The sequence below is a fragment of the Astyanax mexicanus genome, chromosome 13 (genome assembly GCF_023375975.1).
Source record: "Astyanax mexicanus isolate ESR-SI-001 chromosome 13, AstMex3_surface, whole genome shotgun sequence".
NCBI classification, from domain to species: Eukaryota; Metazoa; Chordata; class Actinopteri; order Characiformes; family Acestrorhamphidae; genus Astyanax; species Astyanax mexicanus.
In genome coordinates this window covers 47905954-47931287 of record NC_064420.1, presented here as the reverse complement: position 1 = coordinate 47931287, position 25334 = coordinate 47905954, and the positions used below count along the sequence as shown (strand labels likewise).

General features: G+C 39.0%; 1 protein-coding gene across 1 annotated transcript in view; it reads right to left on the bottom strand.

Annotated features, from left to right (window-relative positions):
• The window catches only part of slc9a8 (solute carrier family 9 member 8), a 76249-nt gene that overhangs the window by 40909 nt on the left and 10006 nt on the right, over positions 1-25334 (bottom strand). The window contains exons 3-4 of the mRNA XM_049463132.1: positions 17137-17217; positions 9371-9429 (exon numbers count right to left, since the gene is read on the bottom strand). Of these exons, the coding sequence (XP_049319089.1) occupies positions 9371-9429; positions 17137-17217 (140 nt within the window). The remainder of the gene's footprint in view (positions 1-9370; positions 9430-17136; positions 17218-25334) is intronic.

The window sequence follows — 25334 nt, the reverse complement described above, 5'->3', positions numbered from 1 at the left end:
GGGTTATGTATGAATTCTACCAGTCAGGTCTTAAGAAGCAGTAAAGCCACTCCACTGAAGTACAGCGTTATACAGGAGTTTCAGTTTAGTTCTCCAGCACCAACACTAGAGCAGTTTTAGCATTAGCCGCTAACCTAGCTAAGCGCTAGCACTTTTACCATTCGGAGGTGAGAATCATCAGCCTGTAGTCTGCGTGTTTACTGTGTTAAAACAACCTATGTGGAATGAACCACTAGCTATTATCGCCCTGGCTTACCAAAACACTTAGGTTTCCTCAGTGTAACATGGTCGTTTGGCATTAGCTGCTAACCGTGGCTAGCACTAGCGGTTAGCTGCTAATGGTAATGCTGCTCCACTTAGCTTTATTGGAATTTTGCAAATCTAAGAAACCTGTGTAGATTAACATCCAGCGCTTGTTTGACTTTAAAAGATTTTTTTTTTTAAGAAGTTTTGTTTGCTTAGCTTAGCTTTACAAGTCTCACAATCCAGCGGCAAGATCTGCTAAATTAAAAGGAAAACATGCATACACCCCTGTTCCTTACTAGTGTGAAAAATACTGGTGTGATTTGATAAGACACTGGGTCCTACCAAGAGGGTGTAAAAAAGCTCTTTAAAAGGGCTATCAGAGGCTAGTTTGGGTAGTGCACCTCCTGGTAAGAGATCACTGGTTGTTAGACATGCCTTGGCTTTGGACCATCAAAACCAGCACAACACGACACGACACGCTAACAGCTTCTTCCTTAGAGCTGTAGCACTCCTTAACCAAAGTGAACACCTCTGAGTCTCCACCAGCACAACACGACACGCTAATAGCTTCTTCCCCAGAGCTGCAACACCCCTTAAACACAGTGAACACCTCTGAATCTCCACCAGCACAACACGACACGCTAACAGCTTCTTCCTTAGAGCTGTAGCACTCCTTAACCAAAGTGAACACCTCTGAATCTCCACCAGCACAACACGACACGCTAACAGCTTCTTCCTTAGAGCTGTAGCACTCCTTAACCACAGTGGACACCTCTGAGTCTCCAAACCTGACTGGATTTACAATTCGCTCACTTGCACTTTGCTTATTTGCACAGATGTAATATTAAATAAACATCATCTATTCTCCCTTTTTTTTAAACAATATTTAACATAAACCTACCTCAAGAATTTTTTGATACAATAATATTCATATGTTCTGATTTTATTTTTTTTATTATTTATCATTCATCATTTATCTCCCAGTTTCCATTGCTCTTCAATGCTCTTTATTCCTTTAGTACTTTTAACTCTATTCTTATTCTATTTATTGTTTATTGTACCTTCTTTCGTAGTGTAACGTTTGTTGGTCAATTATCAGTGTGACTGTTACATGTCATACATGTGTTGCTCTCACCAAGCTAAATTGCTTGTATGGAGGAATAAAGTGATTCTGATTCTGATTCCATGGAGTTGATTTTAGCCCCTAGGTTATGTTACAGGTCAAATTGACCTGTTTAAAAGTTTGAAGATCTGGGAAAAATAGTTAAAAGTATTTTTTTTTGTATAACATTTCTTCTGCTTGCCTTAATTAGTGTATTCAACACTAAGCAATCAATGTTATGTTTCAATGTTATGTAAAGCTTTTATGTCTAATATGTTGGTCTTCTAAAGTAGTGAAACATTAAAAAAAAAAAGTATGAACATGTCTCTTTTTTTTTAAAAAACGAGTGAATTATTCAATTACTGATTGAAGCATTACCTGTTAGAGGTAAGGAACACCATTGCACTAAATATTGATATAATAATTAGCAATGAAGTTGGTAATAAAATATTCACACTGCTTGTTAGGATTTGAATAATTTTGAATAATTATTATTTTGGATGATTATTATTTTGGATATTATTTGGGTAATTAAACATGCACCGGATCAAATTTACACAGGAACACTGCTGTTTCCGACAAACCACTACACTGCTGCAGCTCTAAGAGTGAAAGTACCGAGCAGAACAGAAGTGACTGTGTTTTACTGGAAATCTCATTCTAATGGATTCCAGAGCCACAGAGATCCAACTTCCTGAGAGTCAGGATGACTTAAACTGAAACTGATCCAGGGCTGGGCTCTGGGATACAACTGCACACCTCACCAGACGAGTTCTTCCCCAACAGTCCCTCAGATACACTTTCATTCAGACCATTAGTGACAGTTAATGGACCATCCCTGTGAAAATACCTGGTCTCCTTTAATGAGTCACCAATTCAAGGAAACAGAGGAGAAACATAGGGAAGAGAGAGAGCGAGAGAGCGCAAGAGAGAGAGAGAGAGAAAGAGGGATAGTGGTAATAACCCTGCTATTATGTTGTTAGTAGGGATGTGCCATATCATATAATGCGCAAAAATATCCCCAACGTTGAATATCGTAACCAATATTATAACCTGAAATATTGTGCCATATCACCCACCCCCTAATTATCACATCAAGGTACTACTTTTTTGCTGCAAAAGAAAAATTCATACTGTTCTCATTTCCCATTATATATCTACTAGAGACAGATTATATCTGTCCAGTAGGGGTGCAGAAAAAAAAAGCTCGAATCGCGTTTCTAACATTGAACGATTCAGAACCTGTTAAAAAGCTCCGTGAGACAGTTAAAAAGCTCCATGAGACAGTTAAAAAGCTAAGTGAGACAGTAAAAAAGCTACGTGAGAAATTAAAAAGCTCAGTGAGACAGTTATAAAGCTCCGTGAGACAGTTAAAAAGCTCCGTGAGACAGTTAAAAAGCTCCGTGAGACAGTTAAAAAGCTCCGTGAGACAGTTAAAAAGCTCAGTGAGACAGTTATAAAGCTCCGTGAGACAGTTAAAAAGCTCCGTGAGACAGTTAAAAAGCTCCGTGAGACAGTAAAAAAGCTCAGTGAGAAATTAAAAAGCTCCGTGAGACAGTAAAAAAGCTCAGTGAGAAATTAAAAAGCTCCGTGAGACAGTTAAAAAGCTACGTGAGACAGTAAAAAAGCTCAGTGAGAAATTAAAAAGCTCAGTGAGACAGTTATAAAGCTCTGTGAGACAGTTAAAAAACTCCGTGAGACAGTTAAAAAGCTCCATGAGACAGTTAAAAAGCTCCGTGAGACAGTAGGTGAGTGTTGCGAGACAGCAGCAACAGGACAGGAAAAGTTTTTGCTCTTACTGCCTCTCCCTATTAGGCTACAGAGGGGTGTGTATTGTCGTGTATGGAGGATGAAGAAAAAAGAAATCCGAAAGAAAAGAAATTTGAAAGAATTGGAAAAAAAATCGAATCGTGACCCTAAGAATCGATTCTGAATTGAATTGTGGGATTCACAGCCCTAGTAGATACGGAATCTTTTATTTTACTTTAATCCTGGATATATGGAGATATTTCTGTTAGAGGTAAGGAACACCATTGCACTAAATATTGATAGAATAATTAGCAATGAAGTTGGTAATAAAATATTCACACTGCTTGTTAGGATTTGAATAATTTTGAATAATTATTATTTTGGATGATTATTATTTTGGATATTATTTGGGTAATTAAACATGCACCGGATCAAATTTACACAGGAACACTGCTGTTTCCGACAAACCACTACACTGCTGCAGCTCTAAGAGTGAAAGTACCGAGCAGAACAGAAGTGACTGTGTTTTACTGGAAATCTCATTCTAATGGATTCCAGAGCCACAGAGATCCAACTTCCTGAGAGACAGGATGACTTAAACTGAAACTGATCCAGGGCTGGGCTCTGGGATACAACTGCACACCTCACCAGACGAGTTCTTCCCCAACAGTCCCTCAGATACACTTTCATTCAGACTATTAGTGACAGTTAATGGACCATCCCTGTGAAAATACCTGGTCTCCTTTAATGAGTCACCAATTCAAGGAAACAGAGGAGAAACATAGGGAAGAGAGAGAGCGAGAGAGCGCAAGAGAGAGAGAGAAAGAGGGATAGTGGTAATAACCCTGCTATTATGTTGTTAGTAGGGATGAGCCATATCATATAATGCGCAAAAATATCCCCAACGTTGAATATCGTAACCAATATTATAACCTGAAATATTGTGCCATATCACCCACCCCCTAATTATCACATCAAGGTACTACTTTTTTGCTGCAAAAGAAAAATTCATACTGTTCTCATTTCCCATTATATATCTACTAGAGACAGATTATATCTGTCCAGCAGGGGTGCAGAAAAAAAAATCGGTTCCAGCTCGAATCGCGTTTCTAACATTGAACGATTCAGAACCTGTTAAAAAGCACCGTAAGACAGTTAAAAAGCTCCGTGAGACAGTTAAAAAGCTCCATGAGACAGTTAAAAAGCTCCGTGAGGCTGTTAAAAAGCACCGTGAGACAGTTAAAAAGCTCCGTGAGACAGTTAAAAAGCTCCTTGAGACAGTTAAAAAGCTACGTGAGACAGTAAAAAAGCTCAGTGAGAAATTAAAAAGCTCAGTGAGACCGTTATAAAGCTCCGTGAGACAGTTAAAAAGCTCCGTGAGACAGTTAAAAAGCTCAGTGAGACAGTAAAAAAGCTCAGTGAGAAATTAAAAAGCTCAGTGAGACCGTTATAAAGCTCCGTGAGACAGTTAAAAAGCTACGTGAGACAGTAAAAAAGCTCAGTGAGAAATTAAAAAGCTCAGTGAGACCGTTATAAAGCTCCGTGAGACAGTTAAAAAGCTCCGTGAGACAGTTAAAAAGCTCCGTGAGACAGTTAAAAAGCTCCGTGAGACAGTTAAAAAGCTCCGTGAGACAGTAGGTGAGTGTTGCGAGACAGCAGCAACAGGACAGGAAAAGTTTTTGCTCTTACTGCCTCTCCCTATTAGGCTACAGAGGGGTGTGTATTGTCGTGTATGGAGGATGAAGAAAAAAGAAATCCGAAAGAAAAGAAATTTGAAAGAATTGGAAAAAAAATCGAATCGTGACCCTAAGAATCGATTCTGAATTGAATTGTGGGATTCACAGCCCTAGTAGATACGGAATCATTTATTTTACTTTAATCCTGGATATATGGATATATTTGGAGTGCATAATTAGGATTATTAGTATCATGACATTTTGGTTCAATGAATTCTGTTACAAATCTTATAAAATTCTTGTATTTTTTTAAATATCTTTATTAGGGGTGCACATAATATCAATATTCTACATAATCAACATTGTCACGGTTGTTGTAACTTATAAATCAGAAAAATAGTTATGAAATAATGTTTTAAAAAATGATAAAAAATTCTATCAATTTCAGCCACTGTTGGCACTACTGTCTCAGATATTGACACCTCCATGTGCAATCCAGTGCAATCAATCTCCTTCAGAAGTCACTCAATTAGTTAATCGAGTGCAGCTGTGTGTAATTTGTGCATAATTAAGACCTTCTGGCAAGACAATGAGCCTAGACATACAGCCAGAGCTACAGTGGAATGGTTTAGATCAAAGAATGTTCATGTGTTAGAATGTCAAAAGTCCAGTCAAAGTCCTAAACGACCTAAATCCCACTGAGCTTCTATAAAAAGACATAAAAATTGCTGTTCACAGACGCTGTCCATCCCACCTGGCTGAACTTGAGCTGTTGAGCAGTGAAAGGTGGCACTACTAAGAACTGATACTTTTGCACGTCACACTTTTTAATCCGATTTTTATTTGATTCAATTATTTTGAAAACCATGTATCAATTTTGTTCCAGATCATACTTATGTTTTATTATGTGTTGATCTATCACTTGAAATTTCAATGAAATACATTTACATATATACAAAATACAAGTTTGTGGTTGTAAGGTGACACCCTACTTCTTAACCCAACATAAAGTAGGATAAACGTTTGGTCAAACCACCAAACACCAACTTTTGCTAACTCCACCCTCACTTCAAATTTGAAAAATGCAAATTTTGAAAGAAAAAAAAAATGTGAGGGGTAGTTTGGGAGGGGCACTGGGTGATGTATGGGTTTAGAGCTGATTGGCTGAGCTGCAGCAGTGTGCCTCTCTGATCCTAGTTGTTTGGATGTCAGCAGGGGGGCGGGATTATTTATTGATTGATTTGCATATTGAGAGAGATTATCTGTGTACCAAAGTACACGGACACATCATCTTCGCCTATAGCACAGCTAAACCTGAGAGGGCGCTGCAGAGGCAAATATTACCACAATAAAAGCGTTTTTTAAATTTAGGAAATGTTTAAATTAGTTTTACGCAGGACTGGTATGTTGCATTACTTCAAAGGAAGATATTTCAGCTGTTAATGTAAAAAAATTATATAATTTAGGGTTTACTGACTCTTTAAAGGGGCCCCCGAGTGGTCAAGCTGACTAAGGCGCTGCCACAATGTTCAGACGATTGCTGGTTTAAATCCTGGTCATGCAGCTCGCCATCAGCTGCCGCAATACTAATCCGGTCTGCTCTTAAACCAATTTGCTTTGCTGTAAAATTCACCTGACTACATTTTATGATTTATGATAATGATGATGATTATGTTAAATTGGGGGTGTAGTGTGTGTGTGTGTGTGTACTTTGCAGGTGTGTCTTTTCAGGATGTTAGATTAGAAGGTAACGTACACAAGACATGTTCAACTCTCAGGCTAAAGACATTACTTACACACTGATATACATCTCACATTTCAACAACATACCACACCCAACACGCCTCAACCAGACCACCTACACCCACTCAACCCACTTCCACTGCTCCACAGCTCAATACTGGGGGCTCCAGAGTAGGGGTGGGCGATATGGCTCTAAAATAATATCACGATATTTCATGGTATTGTCACGATAACGATACTTTTGGCGATATGATAAAACACGGAATTTAAAAAAATATTTAGAATTTTATTACTGCATGCAATATGATATATCAGATGTGTGACAGAAGTCAATGAACCAGAATGTCAGGATAGTAATAATAATGCACTCCAAATATCTCCATATATCCAGGGTTAAAGTAAAATAAATGATACTGGACAGATATAATCTGTCTCTAGTAGATATATAATGGGAAACGAGAACAGTGTGAATTTTTTTTTTTGCTAAAAACGGCAAAAAAGTTGAACCCTGATGTGATTATTAGGAGTGGGTGATATGGCACCATATTTCAGGGTATAATATCGTTCACGATATTCAAAATTTTTGGCGATATTATCACGTACGATACAATATGGCACACCCCTACTCCAGAGGGTCCTATTCTATTGGCAATACTTCTTTACAGGCACTAGACAAGTTGTGTGTGTCTGTGTGTTTTTGCACATCTGTGTCAGCAATGGGTGCAACCTAAAGTAATGAAATAAATGCATTTATTAGAAGAGGTGTTCATAAACATTCGGACATACTCTGCATGTTTTATTGCACAGTTTAAAGGGCTTGGCTTAATTGTCCAGACGGTGTATGCAGGAGACTTTCATTTCTATTAATAATTAATAACAATCTCAATAAATTACATACATTTAAATAATGAACATATGTTAATAATTCACAGACATGTTAAGAATTAATAGATAAATAAATGATATTAATAACAGACAGGCATATTTATAGCCTGCAACGGAACCTTTGTAGCAATGCAGAAATGAAGAATGACCCCTGAAACAGTGATAATACCTTGTTTTATCAGATATTTAAGAGCGATTACCGTTCTGTGGACGGGGTCACATTAGAAAATGTATCACTTATTTCAGATATGAACATCATGATACATAGATTGCTGTACTGGCTATTTGTTTGCAATTCAGTTTCTTGTTGTAGAATAATTCACTGTCTACATTTTGTTTTTTAATACTTAATTTAATGATTGTTGGTAGTTTTTGTTTAATTTTCTGTTTGCTGGATGTTAATCTACACAGATTTCTCTCCTGAAAACTGTTTACTTGGGTGAGTAAAGCGCTTGAGTTTATTTACAGTAAGCTTCGATTCCTATATTGATGAGGTTTTCAGTGAAGTTTCTCCAGCACTAAGGCTGGGTGCAGCAGCATTAGCCACTAAACACAGGGCTAGGGCAGGTAAATGTAGACTGAGAAACCCCGAGTGTTCCGGTAACCCAGTACGCTATCAGCTAGCAGTGCGTACCACATAGCTACAGTCCAATATACTTACCTCTGAACTGTGAAAGAACTAGCATTGCGGTTAGCGGCTAATGCTAATGCTGCTGCACCCAGCCTTACCCTGCGTTCACACTGGAAAGCGACAAAGCGACAGGCGACCATTCATTTCCTATGGCAGGGCGCGATTTGTCGCCGCGTCAAGCGACAGAGCGACAAGCGACAAAGCGACAGAGCGACAAGCGACACGGAGATGAATTTTTCTCAACTTTATGCAAATGAATTATGACGCGGTGAAGCGACATTCTAACCCGATTGGCTCCTAGCTTTTCTTTGGACCAATCACAAACCAGGCGGGCTGACATCCTCAAGCTCCTGCTCTCTGAATTTCTAGTTTCTTTCCCGGTTCTTTCTGTTGAACGGGGTGGACCCACATCAGTCTGCGGGAACGGCTGCATTTCCAGCGCAGTTAAATCACAGAAACGCCCAAGAGTCCAGCAAGTTTGGGAGTTATAGCTGGAGAATAAAGTGGCCGAGCGATTCCTTTTTTGTGCCTTTTTTCTTGTCGGAGGCTGGACCTTGATAAACGCGGGCGTTGAGCTTGACACGCCCACAAGCGACAAACGCTGGGCGACACAAGCGACTCGTCGCGTTCCAGTGTGAACGCAGGGTTAGTGCTGCAGAAAAACTTCACTGAAAACCCTTATAAAGCTGTACTTCCGCAGAGTGGCTTTACTGCTCCTTAATACCTGACTGGTATAATTCATACATAAGGTGCACCAGATTCTAAGGCGCACTGTCAATTTTTGGGAAAATTAAATGACTTTAAGTGCGCTTTATAGTCCAAAAATACGGTAATAGTGATATTCTGGAAAGCTGAATATTTTACATTTGTTTTGCTGTAGTTATTGTATTTATTTTTTATTGTCTGTTTGCATTTTAAATGCATGCACTAAATATGCTGCACTTAAATTTAGTGGTATATATTTAACATCGTTAATATATTTAACATCATTAGTAAGTTATTGTTTTTGAAAAAGTCACAAGTTTATAGTTTTTTTTTTTTTTTGCTTCTACTGAATGTATACAACTGTTAAAATTATTAGTTAATTAATATTTGATATTTGTTTTGTTGCAGTTGTACAATCTTGAAATTAAATTAAAACTTTATTTTTCACATCGCCCAGAATATCATTATTGCAAAATAACCCTGAAATATTGTGATATTAGTTTAGGGCCATATCGCCCACCCCTAGGGTGAATTTGTCTTCAAGCTCAGTTATTATGTGTTATTAACCCAATGCTCTATGTATCTGCGTGTGTAATAAAAATGCACAGAAACAGGATTGTTAGAAGACAGTACCTTCCAGTTGGCGAGCTCCTGAGTCTCAATGATCTTTATGAACGCTCCCATGAGGATTCCTGGAAAAGATCAATAAGCACTGGTTGAGTGATCAGAGAAGAGAACACTTTCTTACATACAGGTGCATTAAAACAAATAGAATATAATTGGAAAGTTACTTTATTTCAGTAATTCACCTTAAAATAGGAAACTCATATATTATATAGATATACTAAACACAGAGTGATCTATTTTAATTGTGTATTTATTTTACTGTTGATGTTGATTATGGCTTACAGCCAATGAAAAAACAAAAATCAGTGTCTCAGAAAATTAGAATATTATATAAGACCAATTGGTACTTTTGGCAGTGTGGGCAGTGTGCCAAGTCCTGCTGAAAAACGAAATCCGCATCTCCAAGTGCTTGATAATAAAACACAGTGGATCAACACCAGCAGATGACATGTCTCTCCAAACCATCACTGACCATCAGTAAATTTTACATTTCATTTAAAGTAAATCAAGGGAGCAGAGTCAGGAGGAAGAGTGGAGAGACACACAGTCCAAACTGCTCGAGCACTTCAGTTTCTGAATCAGTTTCTCTGATTTTACTATTTATAGGTTTATGTTTGAGTAAAATGAACATTGTTGTTTTATTCTATAAACTACAGACAACATTTTTCCCAAATTCCAAATAGAAATATTGTCATTTAGAGCATTTGTTTGCAGAAAAAGAGAAATGGCTGAAATAATAAAAAAGATGCAGAGCTTTTAGAGCTTTTCAAATAATGCAAAGATATATATTTCAATATTTGGTGGAATAACCCTGGTTTTTAATCACAGTTAAAATCATGCATCTTGGCATCATGTTCTCCTCCACCAGTCTTACACACTGCTTTTGGATAACTTTATGCTGCTTTACTCCTGGTGCAAAAATTCAAGCAGTTCAGCTTGGTTTGATGGCTTGTGATCATCCATCTCAATTTTTATGTGGTCTCCAATTTTTTTCCAGAGCTGTATATCGTTATTATTATGGGAACAGTGGTATTGGTCCATCCCTAATAAATACATGTGATTAAACTATGCAATGTGAACTGAATGTTGAGTAAAATGATAAAAAAAAAAAAAACTTCTCATGGAACATTTCTATCCAATATTTAATTCAATTACTGAATTGTGTCATGAAAGGAGATTGCTGGAGCATAGCATTATCCCACAGTGGGACACCAGGCTGGATTCCCACTGAAAAGGCCACATCAGCCTGAGGGAATTCAGCCTCACAGAGCGGCATTGTTTCACTGCTTTCAGAAGGAGAATGAAGGGACTAGAGAGAGAGAGAGAGAGAGAGAGAGAGAGCTCCTGTTACACTAGAGTTAATTACAGAGAGCAGACAGATTGGGGGATGAGGGATAAAGGGGGTGGGCAAGCGAGTCGGAGGAAGATGCACTGTCTGACTGGATGCGAAAATTCAAACAATTATGGAAATAAAATTTATATACATTAAGTTTATACATTTAAATGATTACAGACACTGGGTGCATTGCAGTACTTATTGCTATCTCACACCCCGCCAACAATCTTCACACATTCCACCTGTTCGATTTAAATGGCAACAATGCTTCTGAATATATCTACACTGATGGAAGTGGTGGACTGGAAATGAGGTGTATTCAAGTACATTTCTGGTGTATTGCTATCTTTATCTTGGCAGCAGAAAACACAGGTGCACCACTGACTAAATACAACCTAGACAAGCATTACCAGTCAGACGTTCATTGCTATCTTGGCAAAACAGGTGCCTCACCTGCACTCAACATGCGTATGTTTAAAATAACATTGCTGTTCCTATATATTAGATGCTGGCACATCTTTACAGCGTAAAAAACAGCTCAGGTCAGCGTGGGACACATCCAGGTAGCTGCACTGTTAAAATAGCAATCTGCCAAAGTCAGGGCACAGATGGCTCTTAAATGGAATGAGAATTAATGCACTGACTGTTTTTTTTTTCACATTTATGCGAACACAAAACTTACCCATGATTATTTAAGAGAATTAGTACATTCCTTTTGCATGTTTCGAAACAAGCAAGGCTTACTTTTCCGTCGTTATGATGGCAAAGACACACTGACATGCCCTAAATCAAGCTGCAGAGTGTGGAGTAACAGACTGTTCCAAATGTTAAGTTACAAATGTTGAATTTATTTCAATGATATGGCAGTAATTGGCATAGGAAAATGTATTTTTTATACACATTAGGATTAAACATTAAAATAAAAAAGATGTAAATGATTACAGACACTGTGTGCCCTATATTACACCCTGTTCAAGGTGCATTGCAGTACTCATTGCTATCTCACACCCCACCAACAGTCTATCTTCACACCTTCCATATGCTTCGTTTAAATAGCAACGGTGCTTCTGAATATATCTACACTGATGGCCGCAGAGGTCTGGAAAATGTCTGGTGTATTACTATCTAGGCAGCAGAAAACACAGTTTCACCACTAATTAAAAACAACCAAGGCAGATGTTCAAACAACAGACGTCAGACGTTCATTGCTATCTTGGCAAAACCGGTACCCTGCATGCACTAAACACACGTATACACACCATAAAATAACATTGCTATTCCTGTAAAGGGACCTGTTTACAACCTCTAAGTTATAAATGTTTGATTTATTTTGATGATTGGGAGAGATAGAGAGAGAGAGAGGTCAGGGCAGATATAGAGGTCAGTGGAGGATGTGAAGTCAGGGCAGAGCTGTGGCAGTGGGAGAGCTGTGGCAGTGATTAGCATAGGAAAAGGAAGTTTGAGTCAGGAGGATTTTGAATAACAAAACAGAGGCATGGGGCTGCTTTCAGGCTGTGTATCCTGTGCTGCATTTGAGGAAGCTCTGAACTCAACCCAGCAGAAAGGAAGGGCAGATCGGGGGTCAGAGCAGAACTCTTCTGGCATTCTTCTTGGCTGATTTGCTCTACACTCTTTGAATTTACATTTTCAGCAGGATAATGCTCACCCACACACACACACACACTGTTCTGATGGACACTTGCTGAGAGACTATGGCTGGGAACGCTGATGAAGACTCGGCTTTCCGTTTATGACTAAGTTCAGTTTTTTTTAACCCATACGTTGTTTGAACTCAAATGATTTAAGTCTGTTTTACATAAAATTGGATATTTCTAAACAAAACTCAACTATTTTGAGTTAGCTGAACATTTGTGAGAACATATACTGTACTATTCAAACTGAGATCTTTGAGTTGAACCAACTTATAATAACTTTTAAAGTTTAAAGTTTAGTCTGTTGCCATTACCAGCTTTTCTTTTTTTCCATTGGCTTCTGTCAAAATCTATTTGCATACTGTGTTTTAACTGCCATAAATATAGTTTACGTCATTTGTTTGTTCTGTTTTGTTAAAATATTTATTTCTTTATTTAATTAATATTTTGTATTGTACTCATTGAGTAGGAACTAAGTTACGACCTGTGTTGCACACGGACTTTATGTTAATTCTGTTAGTCTACACTGGACACATGCGAGTCTGCAGAAGTTCCTCAAACTCCATTAAGGGAGTAAAAGAAAGTTAAAAGACACTACATCACATGTACAGATGTTTCTGTGGCAACTCATTCCCTCTTGGTTGTGTGCAGCCAGCGAGTTCGACGGTGGAATAAGAGGAGTAAAGTGCAAGCCCAAAGAGTTCCATTAAATCCATCAGTGACTGAAGAACTAAACTGTTGTGTATTTCCTGGAGGGAGTGAAACTGGGCGTGTCCAACAGTTTCTGACTAACACTCACCATCAGTGTGTAGTGATTCCCCCTGGGCTACCTTACAAATAAATCAACTTCCCCTTTCGTTGTAATGACTTGATGTTTTAATTGATGCTAACTCAAGTTTTCATTCTTCATTACTTTAAAAAATTGGAGCAAACCGGCTTCCTTAAAAAAAGTTAAATAAAACTCAACTTATCCGGTCTTACAGTAAAACAAAGATAAAAAAAGTTAAATCAACTTCCCCTTTAGTTGTAATAACTTGATGTTCTAAGTTATTAGTTAACCTTTTTAAGGCAACCGGTTTCCTCAAATTTCTAAAGTAAATTCAACGTATCCGGGCTAATAGTGTGCTGCTTCCTGTTTGTATCTTCCTGTTGGGCTATACTTGCATTGTCCGTCTGTCCTTGTGTGTTAAAACAATGCCCATTCCACACTGATGAAAAAAGCCATGACACACCACAGTGGCCTGGGAACCACAGGGATCTTGATTTACTAGCTGTACCCAGGGTTCAATCATGGCTATGGGCTAGAGCTTAGATCAGGCCGAAAATATTGATTTGTTACTTGGCCTGACTTGTACTTAGCTCAGCAACTTTACAGGAGAAAGATAAAACATTCTTAACTTTTAATGGAAGCTAATGTAAAAAAAAAAAAAAAAAGTTTATTTCAGGTAATTTTGGAGAATTTATATTAGTCCATTCGTCAAGAAATGTATTCAAATTATGTAATAAACTAAATATTGAAAAAATGAAGATACTTGTTTTTTATTTGACATAGTGCTGGGCGGTATACCAGTTCATTCTGTATACCGTGGGGTAAACTCATAGACTGTGTATAGATGGACAGAGCATCGTCTCTCAAAAGTGAAGCCACCACAGGTCGGGCGCCCCCTGCTGTTCGGTTTCAGAAAGCTGTGTAACCCCACCCATCCCCATAGGTTTCAATGGCAAAACAGAACAACTTTCAAATCACGTTTTTTTTTCCCCAGTATACTGTAATTCTACCTCCATTATTTAAATGCAGCAGCTAGTGTAACCTCTGCTTATATTGTAAGTAACAGACCGTCAGCTCCGCTCCGCACCGCACCGTTCTGCAGCCTGTGACCTCGAGTCAGCTCTCAGGGGCGGGGTTATTTAAATGAGTAGGCTGTCTCTCCACAGTCTTTCTCCCTCCTCTGGTCTCTACTGCGCAGACTCGGGTTTCAGGATCGCCAACATGGCGGAAGAACAGGTATGTGTTTCTCTCATACCTCCATACCGCTAGAGGGCGCTGCGGAGCGCTGTGCGGAACCGAACCGTCAGAGAAGAGAGTCAAACGCTTTATCCCAGTAAAATAGAACAGTAACTACAGCCCTTTTAAATATATTAATACTGTAGCTTAAAAGGATGATTAGAATGTATTTGTTAACTGGAGAAAGATAAGGAAATGTGGGTGATTTAAATCCTGTAATGCCTCTAATGCCTATAAGAATAACATATAGTATATTGATATTAAACTTGTATCTTACTTCGTGCAATAGAACTTTTGAGAAATATCTCTTTGAATACTTAAACATTGAGTATTTTAGGGTTGTTTTGTTTAGTGTTTATGGAACTACTTATTAAAATATTTAGTTTTGTAAAGGAAGTCGTGTTAAATTTGTTAGCGTATCTATTTTTAGGGTCTATTGTAGGGGTGTGCCATATTGTATCATACGTGATAATATCGCCAAAAATGTTTAATATTGTGAACGATATTATACCCTGAAATATGGGGCAATATCACCCACCCCTAATTATCAGGGTACTTCTTTTTTCCGTTTTTAGCAAAAGAAAAATTCACACAGTTCTCATTTCCCATTATATATATATATATATATATATATATATATATATATATATATATACTAGAGACAGATTATATCTGTCCAGTATCATTTATTTTACTTTAATCCTGGATATATGGAGATATTTGGAGTGCAATACTAATATCATGACATTCTGGATCATTGACATTTGTTACAAATCTGATAAAATCCTTACATTTTATATCTCCGTTAGCCATATCATATTGCATGCAATAATAATATTCTAAATAATTTTTCTAATTAAGTGTTTTTTCATATCGCCAAAAGTATCGTTATCGTGAAAATACCATGAAATATCATGATATTATTTTAGAGCCATATCGGCCACCCCTAGTCTATTGTTTACATTCTTTGGCTGTTTTATTGATAATCAAGTCTGATTTCTTCATATATTGTGTATATATTTTGTGGGAAAAAGTAAACCCAATACTAATCAAAGCCTTAATTTAAAGACGTAGTGTTTTATGCTATGTTTAATCCGAACAGTACAGAAACTCACAAACCTATATTAAAGCCCAGTCATGCAAAAAATAATAATAAAAAAATAATATTTTTGGCCATACCGCCCAGCACTAATTGGACAGTGACATAAAAGTAGTATAGGTACCACTTTAAAATAAGGCTACCTTTATAAAGGGTTTATAATTAGTTTATTAATGGTTACTAATTAGGTTGTGAATGCCATAAAAATCATTAATAATCAGTTAACACTAGAGGTGTGCCAAAAAATCGATTCACATAAGAATCTTGATTCTCATTTACTACGATTCAGAATCGATTTAAAATGTCCCAAAATCGATTCTGAGGGGCGGGTTTTAGACTGATTTTGGGCTGGGTATTTTTGTTGGACCTGGCAACCCTGGGGATAGCGCTTGTCCTTTCAAACGGAGATCTTCCAGACACACACAGAGCGTAGGTGTTTGAGAATCACCGGTAAGATGGCAGAACAAGCATTATATTACCTTAGATTAACGTGTAGTTTCAATGTTTTATGGCAGAATGCTTCATAACAAGCATAAAAAAGATCGCTAGTAGTTAGTTTCAGTAACTGTTAGCTAGCTAACTAGCTAACTTTCCAGTTCCACCTTAAATAACGCTACAGGTGGCAGCGGGCTGCAGCATTTAAGGCGGAACGGAAAAATACAATAAGCTAATCAGAGCTAATTTCAGCTCCTCATCACAGAGGAATTAAGGAATGGACCATATGAATTAATTTCTCCACCTCCTGCCCCCTTTCTGAAGAAATACAACGACCTTAAATTAACTAGTTAATCAGCAGCTGCTCCTGAACTTTAGCGCTCCACTGCTATCATCACATCAGCCCAGCAGCGTCACCTACACACCACCGCTAGTAGCCTGGTAATAAAGCAGTGTTATTTATTATTTATTTATTGTTCATTAACGTCATTGTGATATCCCAGTGATTCCTCTGTCACTGAGGACCCACATTCCTGCACATTTTATTGTTTTTGTAACACATTACCTGCTCCAGGACCAGTGTATATTATGGAGGGGTTTTTTTTCAATAAGATTCATAAGCCAGAAGCAGAAATTTTTATAATTCAAATCGTTTTGAATCAAAAATCGATTTTGAATCGAATCGTGGCCCCCAAAATCGGAATCGAATCGAATCGTGAGATAGTAAACGATTCCCACCCCTAGTTAACACACATATGTGGAAAGGGCAACAATATAGACGGCTGTGGGTTCACTATTTGGCAAACAAAAGGTCATTGTTGCCCTTTCTACATATGTGTTATAACTGATTATTAATGATTTTTAAGGCATTTACAACCTATTTAGTAACAATAATAAAATTTTTGTAAATCATTTATAAACCCTTCATAAAGGTAGTCTTATTTTAAAGTGGTACCGTAATATATATACACTTCCGACCAAAAATGTGCGTGTGTGTGTGTCAGGGGATACACTGAACCTTAAAAAAAAAATATCCAGACACAAAACCAAGATCCAGATGGAAATCTCTTTTCCAGGGAACTCAATTCACTTGTCTTCACAGGAAATTGGGCAAGAGTGTGTTTGTTTGTGTGTGTAGAGCCTCCCCAAGCTGAGCCACACTGATACACAGTATAAAGGTTATGAATCATCATATGTTTAGCAATGCTGCCCGCACTGCATATCACAGGATCTGAGAACACTCACCCAGAGACACTACAGCCACGCTCTCAGGCAGGAAGTGCAGCTTAAACTTGATCAGCAGGTGCACCAATATGATGCAAATACCTGTGAAAAAAAAAGGAAAACAATAGGATGATGTAACACACTTCAAATCAAATCAACAATTTAAGATACATTTATATATATATACATTTATCTATATAGCACTGGTCACATATATGAGGGACCAATGCTCCTCTGGTCAGACAGATTATAAATAAATTATACATCTACTTTATACATTGGTCAAATATATTCAGGTAGTAAGCCACAATAGCCATGGACGCAATTATAAAATTGCTAGTTAGAGTTCAGAAAAACTTGGATGTAATCTGTGGTGGATAGGCCTGTCATGATAACATTTTTTGCAAACGATATGTTGACCCATAAATGATCGTGATAAATGATATTTGTTGGCATTTTAAGACCATTAAATATAAATATAAACTAATATAATGATAACTTAATATCATATATTTTTAAAGACAATTAACTTTCCATTTCTGTTCACGGACCTAATTTTGGAACCCAAAAAGTTCCCAGCTTGAAACAAAGTAAGATATAGTCATAAATAATATATATACACATTGCTTGGTGCGAAGGCAGGGGAACCGTGGGTTCGCCACACATCATGAAGTGCAGCCCCTGTCTGTCCCAGCTGGCCCACGTTGGACTAGCATAAGGACTTTGCCTTCACTCGAGAGATACACTGACAGTGAGAGGAAGGCTGAGGCAATACAAACCTAAGAGACACTAAAGTTAAGTGATTAGAGCCGCACTGGGCCATTACTATGTTCCTTTAAGTTTGTTTTGGTGTTGATTTTTTAAGCACACAATGGATGATATCGAGATTATTAAAATTATTGAGGTTATGTTCATTTATTGAACGATAAGTCGATAATGTAATTATTGTGACAGGTCTAGTGGTGGAGAGTGGAAAGTGAACAACTAATCTGAGGCTGTTGGCATAATCTGGACCAGGGGTGTCCAAACTACGGCCCGCGGGCCATTTGCGGCCCGTTTCCTTTTTTGGAGGGGCCCACAAGGTATTTTAGAAATACAATGAAAGTTGGCCCGCTGTTAAGCAGGTTTTTATAATGTGAGATTCAAAGTTTGAACGCTAGGTGTCAGAAACGGGCCAAAGAGTCTAAAAGCGGAGAGGGTGCGCATTTCTAGCGCAGAAAAACGGGCCAAAGAGTGTAAAAGCGGAGAGAGTGCGCATTTCTAGTGGAAAAAATGGGCCAAAGAGTGTAAAAGCAGAGAGAGTGCGCATTTCTAGTGGAAAAAAATGGGCCAAAGAGTGTAAACGCAGGGAGAGTGCGCATTTCTAGTGGAATAAAATGGGCCAAAGAGTCTAAAAGCGGAGAGGGTGCGCATTTCTAGTGCAGAAAAACGGGGCAAAAGAGTCTAAAAGCGGAGAGGGTGCGCATTTCTAGTGCAGAAAAACGGGGCAAAGAGTCTAAAAGCGGAGAGAGTGCGCATTTCTAGCGCAGAAAAACAGGCCAAAGAGTCTAAAAGCGGAGAGAGTGCGCATTTCTAGCGCAGAAAAACGGGCCAAAGAGTCTAAAAAGTTGCAGTAATTAAGGAGTTTAATATTAAGAGACATCATGAAATGAAACATCAGTTTGACAAATCTTAGTTTACACAACACTGTCAAAGATAAAGATAGTAAGTCAAGTAAAATGATGTGTAAATGAAATAATCAGGAACAAAGTATTATTTAAAGTGGTATATTTCATTATTTGTTTTATTACAGAGTCTGTGGCCCGTCACTTCAAATATATTTCTCCTTCTGGCCCCCAACAAAAAAAGTTTGGACACCCCTGGTTTACAGCATATTACACACAGCTGATCCAACTAATGAACTAACTTCCCTCTCTGAGGAGAGCTGGGTGTGTTACAGCAGGAAATCACTAAAACAGGTAAAACACGTTTTACCAGTGTGTTGATGATTATCTGACATCCTGACCTCAGTAACCCACCCAGCTGAGCTGACTGATGCTCACACAGTATCTGACGGCTGAATCGACTGATCTAAGGCAGGAAACGCGCTGCGCTGTGCTGCAGCCCACCAGGACTGCGGTCTGGCAGCTGTTTTCTGCTCACTAAGCTGATTTTCCTGGAGAAAATCGTACGATGGGAAGAGATCGGGGGGCGAGAGAGCACGAGCCAAGGCCACCACCCACGATTCATTTGGGTGAGGCGCAACTGATGTAAGATAAGAAGAAGCTCACAGTGTGTCTCAGTGTAGTTTTACCCACATAAAAAAAAAAAAAACGATTGGCTGAACTACAGTATGAGTAAAGGCCTATCCCGAGAAGATTAGTTTCTCAGGGGGTCCTGGGGTAATATTCTCTTTTATGGGGGTTTTATCCTCTGTGATTTTATTCCTGTCCGGAACGACCATGTACGTGTTTTTCTCAGACGTCCTCTGATAAATAAATTACAGGCTGAATTATCTACTGTTTCTCACTTAACTTTCTCTCCTCTGCTTCGGATTCCTCAGGCTGCACTGTAAGCTCAATGAAGGCAGTCTGAGATGCTTGGTCCTGCAGTACAATGAGTGTAATAGATTCCCATCAGATTCCTTTTATTTCAGTTTATAAATAAGGTGTAATCTACAGTTACAGTAGATACAGGAATTGCCAGTTTACTCTCTTGTACCCATACTGCTGCACGATGCAAGTGCACTTGAAGGCAGTCAGATTTTAGTAAAACGCTGCTTCTTTTTCTTGTTCAATGTTTTATTAAGAGACGAAGAGTCTGAAGGAAGAGTGGAGAGACGCACAGTCCAAACTGCTCGAGGTCTAGTGTGAAGTTTCCACCAATCAGTGATGGTTTGGAGAGACATGTCTGTCATCTGCTGGTGTTGATCCACTGTGTTTTATTATCAAGTCTAAAGTCAGTGCAGTTTTGTTTTCCCACAAAATCTTACAGCACTTCATATCTTACAGCTTCCCTCTGCTACTGACAACTTTTATGCAAAGGCGGATTTCATTTTCCAGCAGGACTTGGCACACTGCCCACACTGTAACCAAAAGAACCAATTGGTTTTATATAATATTCTCATTTTCTCAAAGACACTGAATTTTGGGTTTTCATTGGCTGTAAGCCATAATTATAATCAACAATAAAAGAAATGAACACTTAAAATAGATCCCTCTGTGTGTAATACATCTATATAATATATGAGTTTCACATTTTGAACTAAATTACTGAAAGAAAGTAACCTTTCCATGATATTCTAATGTTTTGAGATGCACTAGTAAAACAGAAGAGGGTTAAACCACAGCATCCCTGCTTTATTTAGTCACTGGGCTAAACAGATTAGTTTAAACAAGCCCAAAAGAAAAGAAGGACATTCCTATTGCACCCTCCTCACCTCAGGCTCCAATTATCCAAAGAACTGAGAAACCCTGCTTTCTGGAATTCTGTCTAAACAGCTCCCAAACCACCCTCCCACCTTGCAGATTAACTGTCTATATATTGTGGCGTGAGGAGGCGGGGGAGTTGTGGGTCCGCCCCACGCCAGAGCGCAAAGCCATGCCTGTCTCAGCTGGCCCGCATGAGGGCTGATTGAGCCGCCAGTTGAGACAGGCATATATACTCAGCCTCCGCCATCATTTGAGAGGACTTTGACTGGGGAGCTGAGGGCTGAGGCTGCACGGACTCGTATTTAGCCTTTAAAGTAAAACTAAGTAATTCTACAGACTCTAGAGCCCCATTGGGCTGAGTTATGTTTTGAGATGTTTTTGGGTGTGGTGGAGGGCATTTAAAATAAAAGGTATGATTTGAGTTCATTTACTCCCCGTGTCTGTGTATCTCTGTGAGCTTCCTCCTTCCGGGTCACAGTGGTCACACCCCTAACCCCAGGGGCCTACCACAATATATATATCACTGCTTGGAGGCAGAGTTCGCATGCCACAGCAGCTCAGAATTCGACGCAAGGTCAAATTCTACACAGAACAGTGTCTTTACAACCCTCCACATCTCTGGTAGCTGCACCATGTCATCTCAGAGGCATGGAGTGATAACAGTCTAGACAGTCGAGTTACTCAATGGAATGTTCTAGTCTAGCTCATAGAGTAGACTGTGTTTAGCTGGACAGAGCATCGTCTCTCAAAAGTGAAGTCGCCACAGGTCGGGCGCCCCCTGCTGTTCGGTTGCAGAAAGCTGTGTAACCCAACCCATCCCCATAGGTTTCAATGGCAAAACAGACAACTTTCAATCACGTTTTTTTTTTCCCAATATACTGTAATTCTACCTCCTTTATTTAAATGCAGCAGCTAGTGTAACCTCTGCTTATAATGTCAAATTTTTATATCCCCAAATAATTCGTTTTTTAAAGCGTTATTCAGCTCTATTAAAAAAAAGGTGTGGTTATCGGTGTGTAAAAGGGCTGGGTTACACCTATATCCGGGGTGGGACCAATGACTGTATGGGCGGGGCCATAGACTGTGTGAGCTTTGTGGAGGCAGCTCTCAGGGGCGGGGTTATTTAAATGAGTAGGCTGTCTCTCCACAGTCTTTCTCCCTCCTCTGGTCTCTACTGCGCTCTACAGACTCGGGTTTCAGGATCGCCAATATGGCGGAAGACTTTGGCTTAATTTTCATTGAATGAATGAGAACGGCGACACAACGTCCATCTTTTTTACAGTCTCTGGTCTAGCTGTCCAAAAGTGACGAGTTAAAGATGGACGTTTCTGGAAGCTTGGCCTGTACGTACCTGTTGAGTTCTTTTCTGGAGAAATGAGAACAGTTTTGTGTCCCATGATTTTTGCCATGTGCCATGGAAGCTAATGAACACTACTAGAGATGTATACTTCACTAATTCACTACTGTACTTAGTTACTAAAAGGCTGTTTATGAAGCTACTGGAGCATTATATATATACACTGCTCAAAAAAATAAAGGGAACACTCAAATAACACAATATAACTCCAAGTAAATCAAACTTCTGTGAAATTAAACTGTCCACTTAGGAAGCAACACTGATTGACAATCAATTTCACCTGCTGTTGTGCAAATGGAATAGACAACAGGTGGAAATTATTGGCAATTAGCAAGACACACTTAATAAAGGAGTGGTTCTGCAGGTGGGGACCACAGACCACTTCTCAGAACCTATGCTGTCTGGCTGATGTTTTGGTCAGTTTTGAATGTTGGTGGTGCTTTCACACTCGTGGTAGCATGAGACGGACTCTACAACCCACACAAGTGGCTCAGGTAGTGCAGCTCATCCAGGATGGCACATCAATGCGAGCTGTGGCAAGAAGGTTTGCTGTGTCTGTCAGCGTAGTGTCCAGAGGCTGGAGGCGCTACCAGGGGACAGGCCAGTACACCAGGAGACGTGGAGGAGGCCGTAGGAGGGCAACAACCCAGCAGCAGGACCGCTACCTCCGCCTTTGTGCAAGAAGGAACAGGAGGAGCACTGCCAGAGCCCTGCAAAATGACCTCCAGCAGGCCACAAATGTGCATGTGTCTGCACAAACGGTTGGAAACCGACTCCATGAGGATGGTATGAGGGCCCGACGTCCACAGATGGGGGTTGTGCTCACAGCCCAACACCGTGCAGGACGCTTGGCATTTGCCAGAGAACACCAGGATTGGCAAATTCGCCACTGGCGCCTTGTGCTCTTCACAGATGAAAGCAGGTTCACACTGAGCACATGACAGACGTGACAGAGTCTGGAGACGCCGTGGAGAGCGGTCTGCTGCCTGCAACATCCTTCAGCATGACCGGTTTGGCAGTGGGTCAGTAATGGTGTGGGGTGGCATTTCTTTGGAGGGCCGCACAGCCCTCCATGTGCTCACCAGAGGTAGCCTGACTGCCATTAGGTACCGAGATGAGATCCTCAGACCCCTTGTGAGACCATATGCTGGTGCGGTTGGCCCTGGGTTCCTCCTAATGCAGGACAATGCTAGACCTCATGTGGCTGGAGTGTGTCAGCAGTTCCTGCAAGATGAAGGCATTGAAGCTATGGACTGGCCCGCCCGTTCCCCAGACCTGAATCAGATTGAGCACATCTAGGACATCATGTCTCGCTCCATCCACCAACGTCACGTTGCACCACAGACTGTCCAGGAGTTGGCGGATGCTTTAGTCCAGGTCTGGGAGGAGATCCCTCAGGAGACCATCCGCCACCTCATCAGGAGCATGCCCAGGTGTTGTAGGGAGGTCATACAGGCACGTGTAGGCCACACACAATACTGAGCCTCATTTTGACTTGTTTTAAGGACATTACATTAAAGTTGGATCAGCCTGTAGTGTGTTTTTTCACTTTAATTTTGTGTGTGGCTCCAAATCCAGGCCTCCATTGGTTAATAAATTTGATTTCCATTGATGATTTTTGTGTGATTTTGTTGTCAGCACATTCAACTTTGTACAGAACAAAGTATTTAATGAGAATATTTCATATATTCAGATCTAGGATGTGTTATTTGAGTGTTCCCTTTATTTTTTTGAGCAGTGTATATATATATATATATATATATATATATATATATATATATATATATATATATATATATATATATATATATACACACACATATATTTATATATATATATATGTATATATATATATATATATATATATATATATATATATATATATATATATATATTTAGTATATAGTATAATACACTGCTCAAAAATAAATAAAGGGAACACTCAAATAGCACATCCTAGATCTGAATATATGAAATATTCTCATTAAATACTTTGTTCTGTACAAAGTTGAATGTGCTGACAACAAAATCACATAAAAATCATCAATGGAAATCAAACTTATTAACCAATGGAGGCCTGGATTTGGAATCACACACAAAATTAAGGTGGAAAAACACACTACAGGCTGATCCAACTTTAATGTAATGTCCGTAAAACAAGTCAACCACTCCTTTATTGAGTGTGTCTTGCTAATTGCCAGTAATTTCCATCTGTGGTCTGTTCCATTTGCACAACAGAATGTGAAATTGATTGTCAAACAGTGTTGCTTCCTAAGTGGACAGTTTGATTTCACAGAAGCTGGATTTACATAACAGCCCAAAAGTTTGGACACACCTTCTCTTTTTCAATGCGTTTTCTTAATTTTTATGACTATTTACATTGTAGATTCTCACTGAAGCATCAAAACTATGAATGAACACATGTGGAGTTTTATGTTCTTAACAAAAAATGAGCTAAACCTCCACAGTCACCGGACCTGAACCCAATCCAGATGGTTTGGGGTGAGCTGGAGCACAGAGTGAAGAAGACAAAGGAGCAACAAGTGCTAATAAACACCTCTGGGAACTCCTTCCTTCCTTCAAGACTGTTGGAAAACTTTTCATTTCAGGTGGCCACCTCTTTTAGAGAAGCTCATTGAGAGAATGATGCCAAGAGTGTGCAAAGTATTAATCAGAGCAAAGGGGGGCTTTTTTGAATAAACTAGAATATAAAACATGTTTTTAACATTTTTAGTTTTTAGTTTTTAGTTATTTCACCTTTTTTTCATTAAGTACATAAAACTCCACATGTGTACATTCATAGTTTTGATGCCTTCAGTGAGAATCTACAATGTAAATAGTCATGAAAATAAAGAAAATGCATTGAATGCATTGAACTTTTGGCCTGTACTGTAAGTGTATATAATATATATATATATATATATATATATATATATATATATATATATATATATATATATATATACACATATTATATGTTATACACATACTGCCATAAGCATTGCCAAGCCAAGTCATCCCCTGATGTCCCGTGACTTTTGGCATCTCAGTGCCGATACTGCTGGTGACCTGTGTGTGTTAGCACTGTGTGTTATGGTTTTGTTTTACATCAGCAGAGTATTCTTCTCCTCTCCTAGTTAAAGAGTCCTAACAGGTTGAATCAGGTGTGTCAGGAGTAAAGAGAATAAAACACCACACCCTTAAAGTCTATGTGGTCAGTGGGACTGGAACTGAGATCCACATGTGTACACACAGCCTCTGTAAACCATGCTGCCTCTGTGTTGTGAAATATTCCCTCAGTTCATGCCCTAAAACTGCTGTGAACTGTGATTATTATTATTTTGCGTATAAGATATGCATTGCGCAAATGAAATGCTACAGTTTCAATAGGGTTGCAATACATTGTTGAAGAACCGCAATGTGAATTCTGGTGATGTCACAATATCATATCA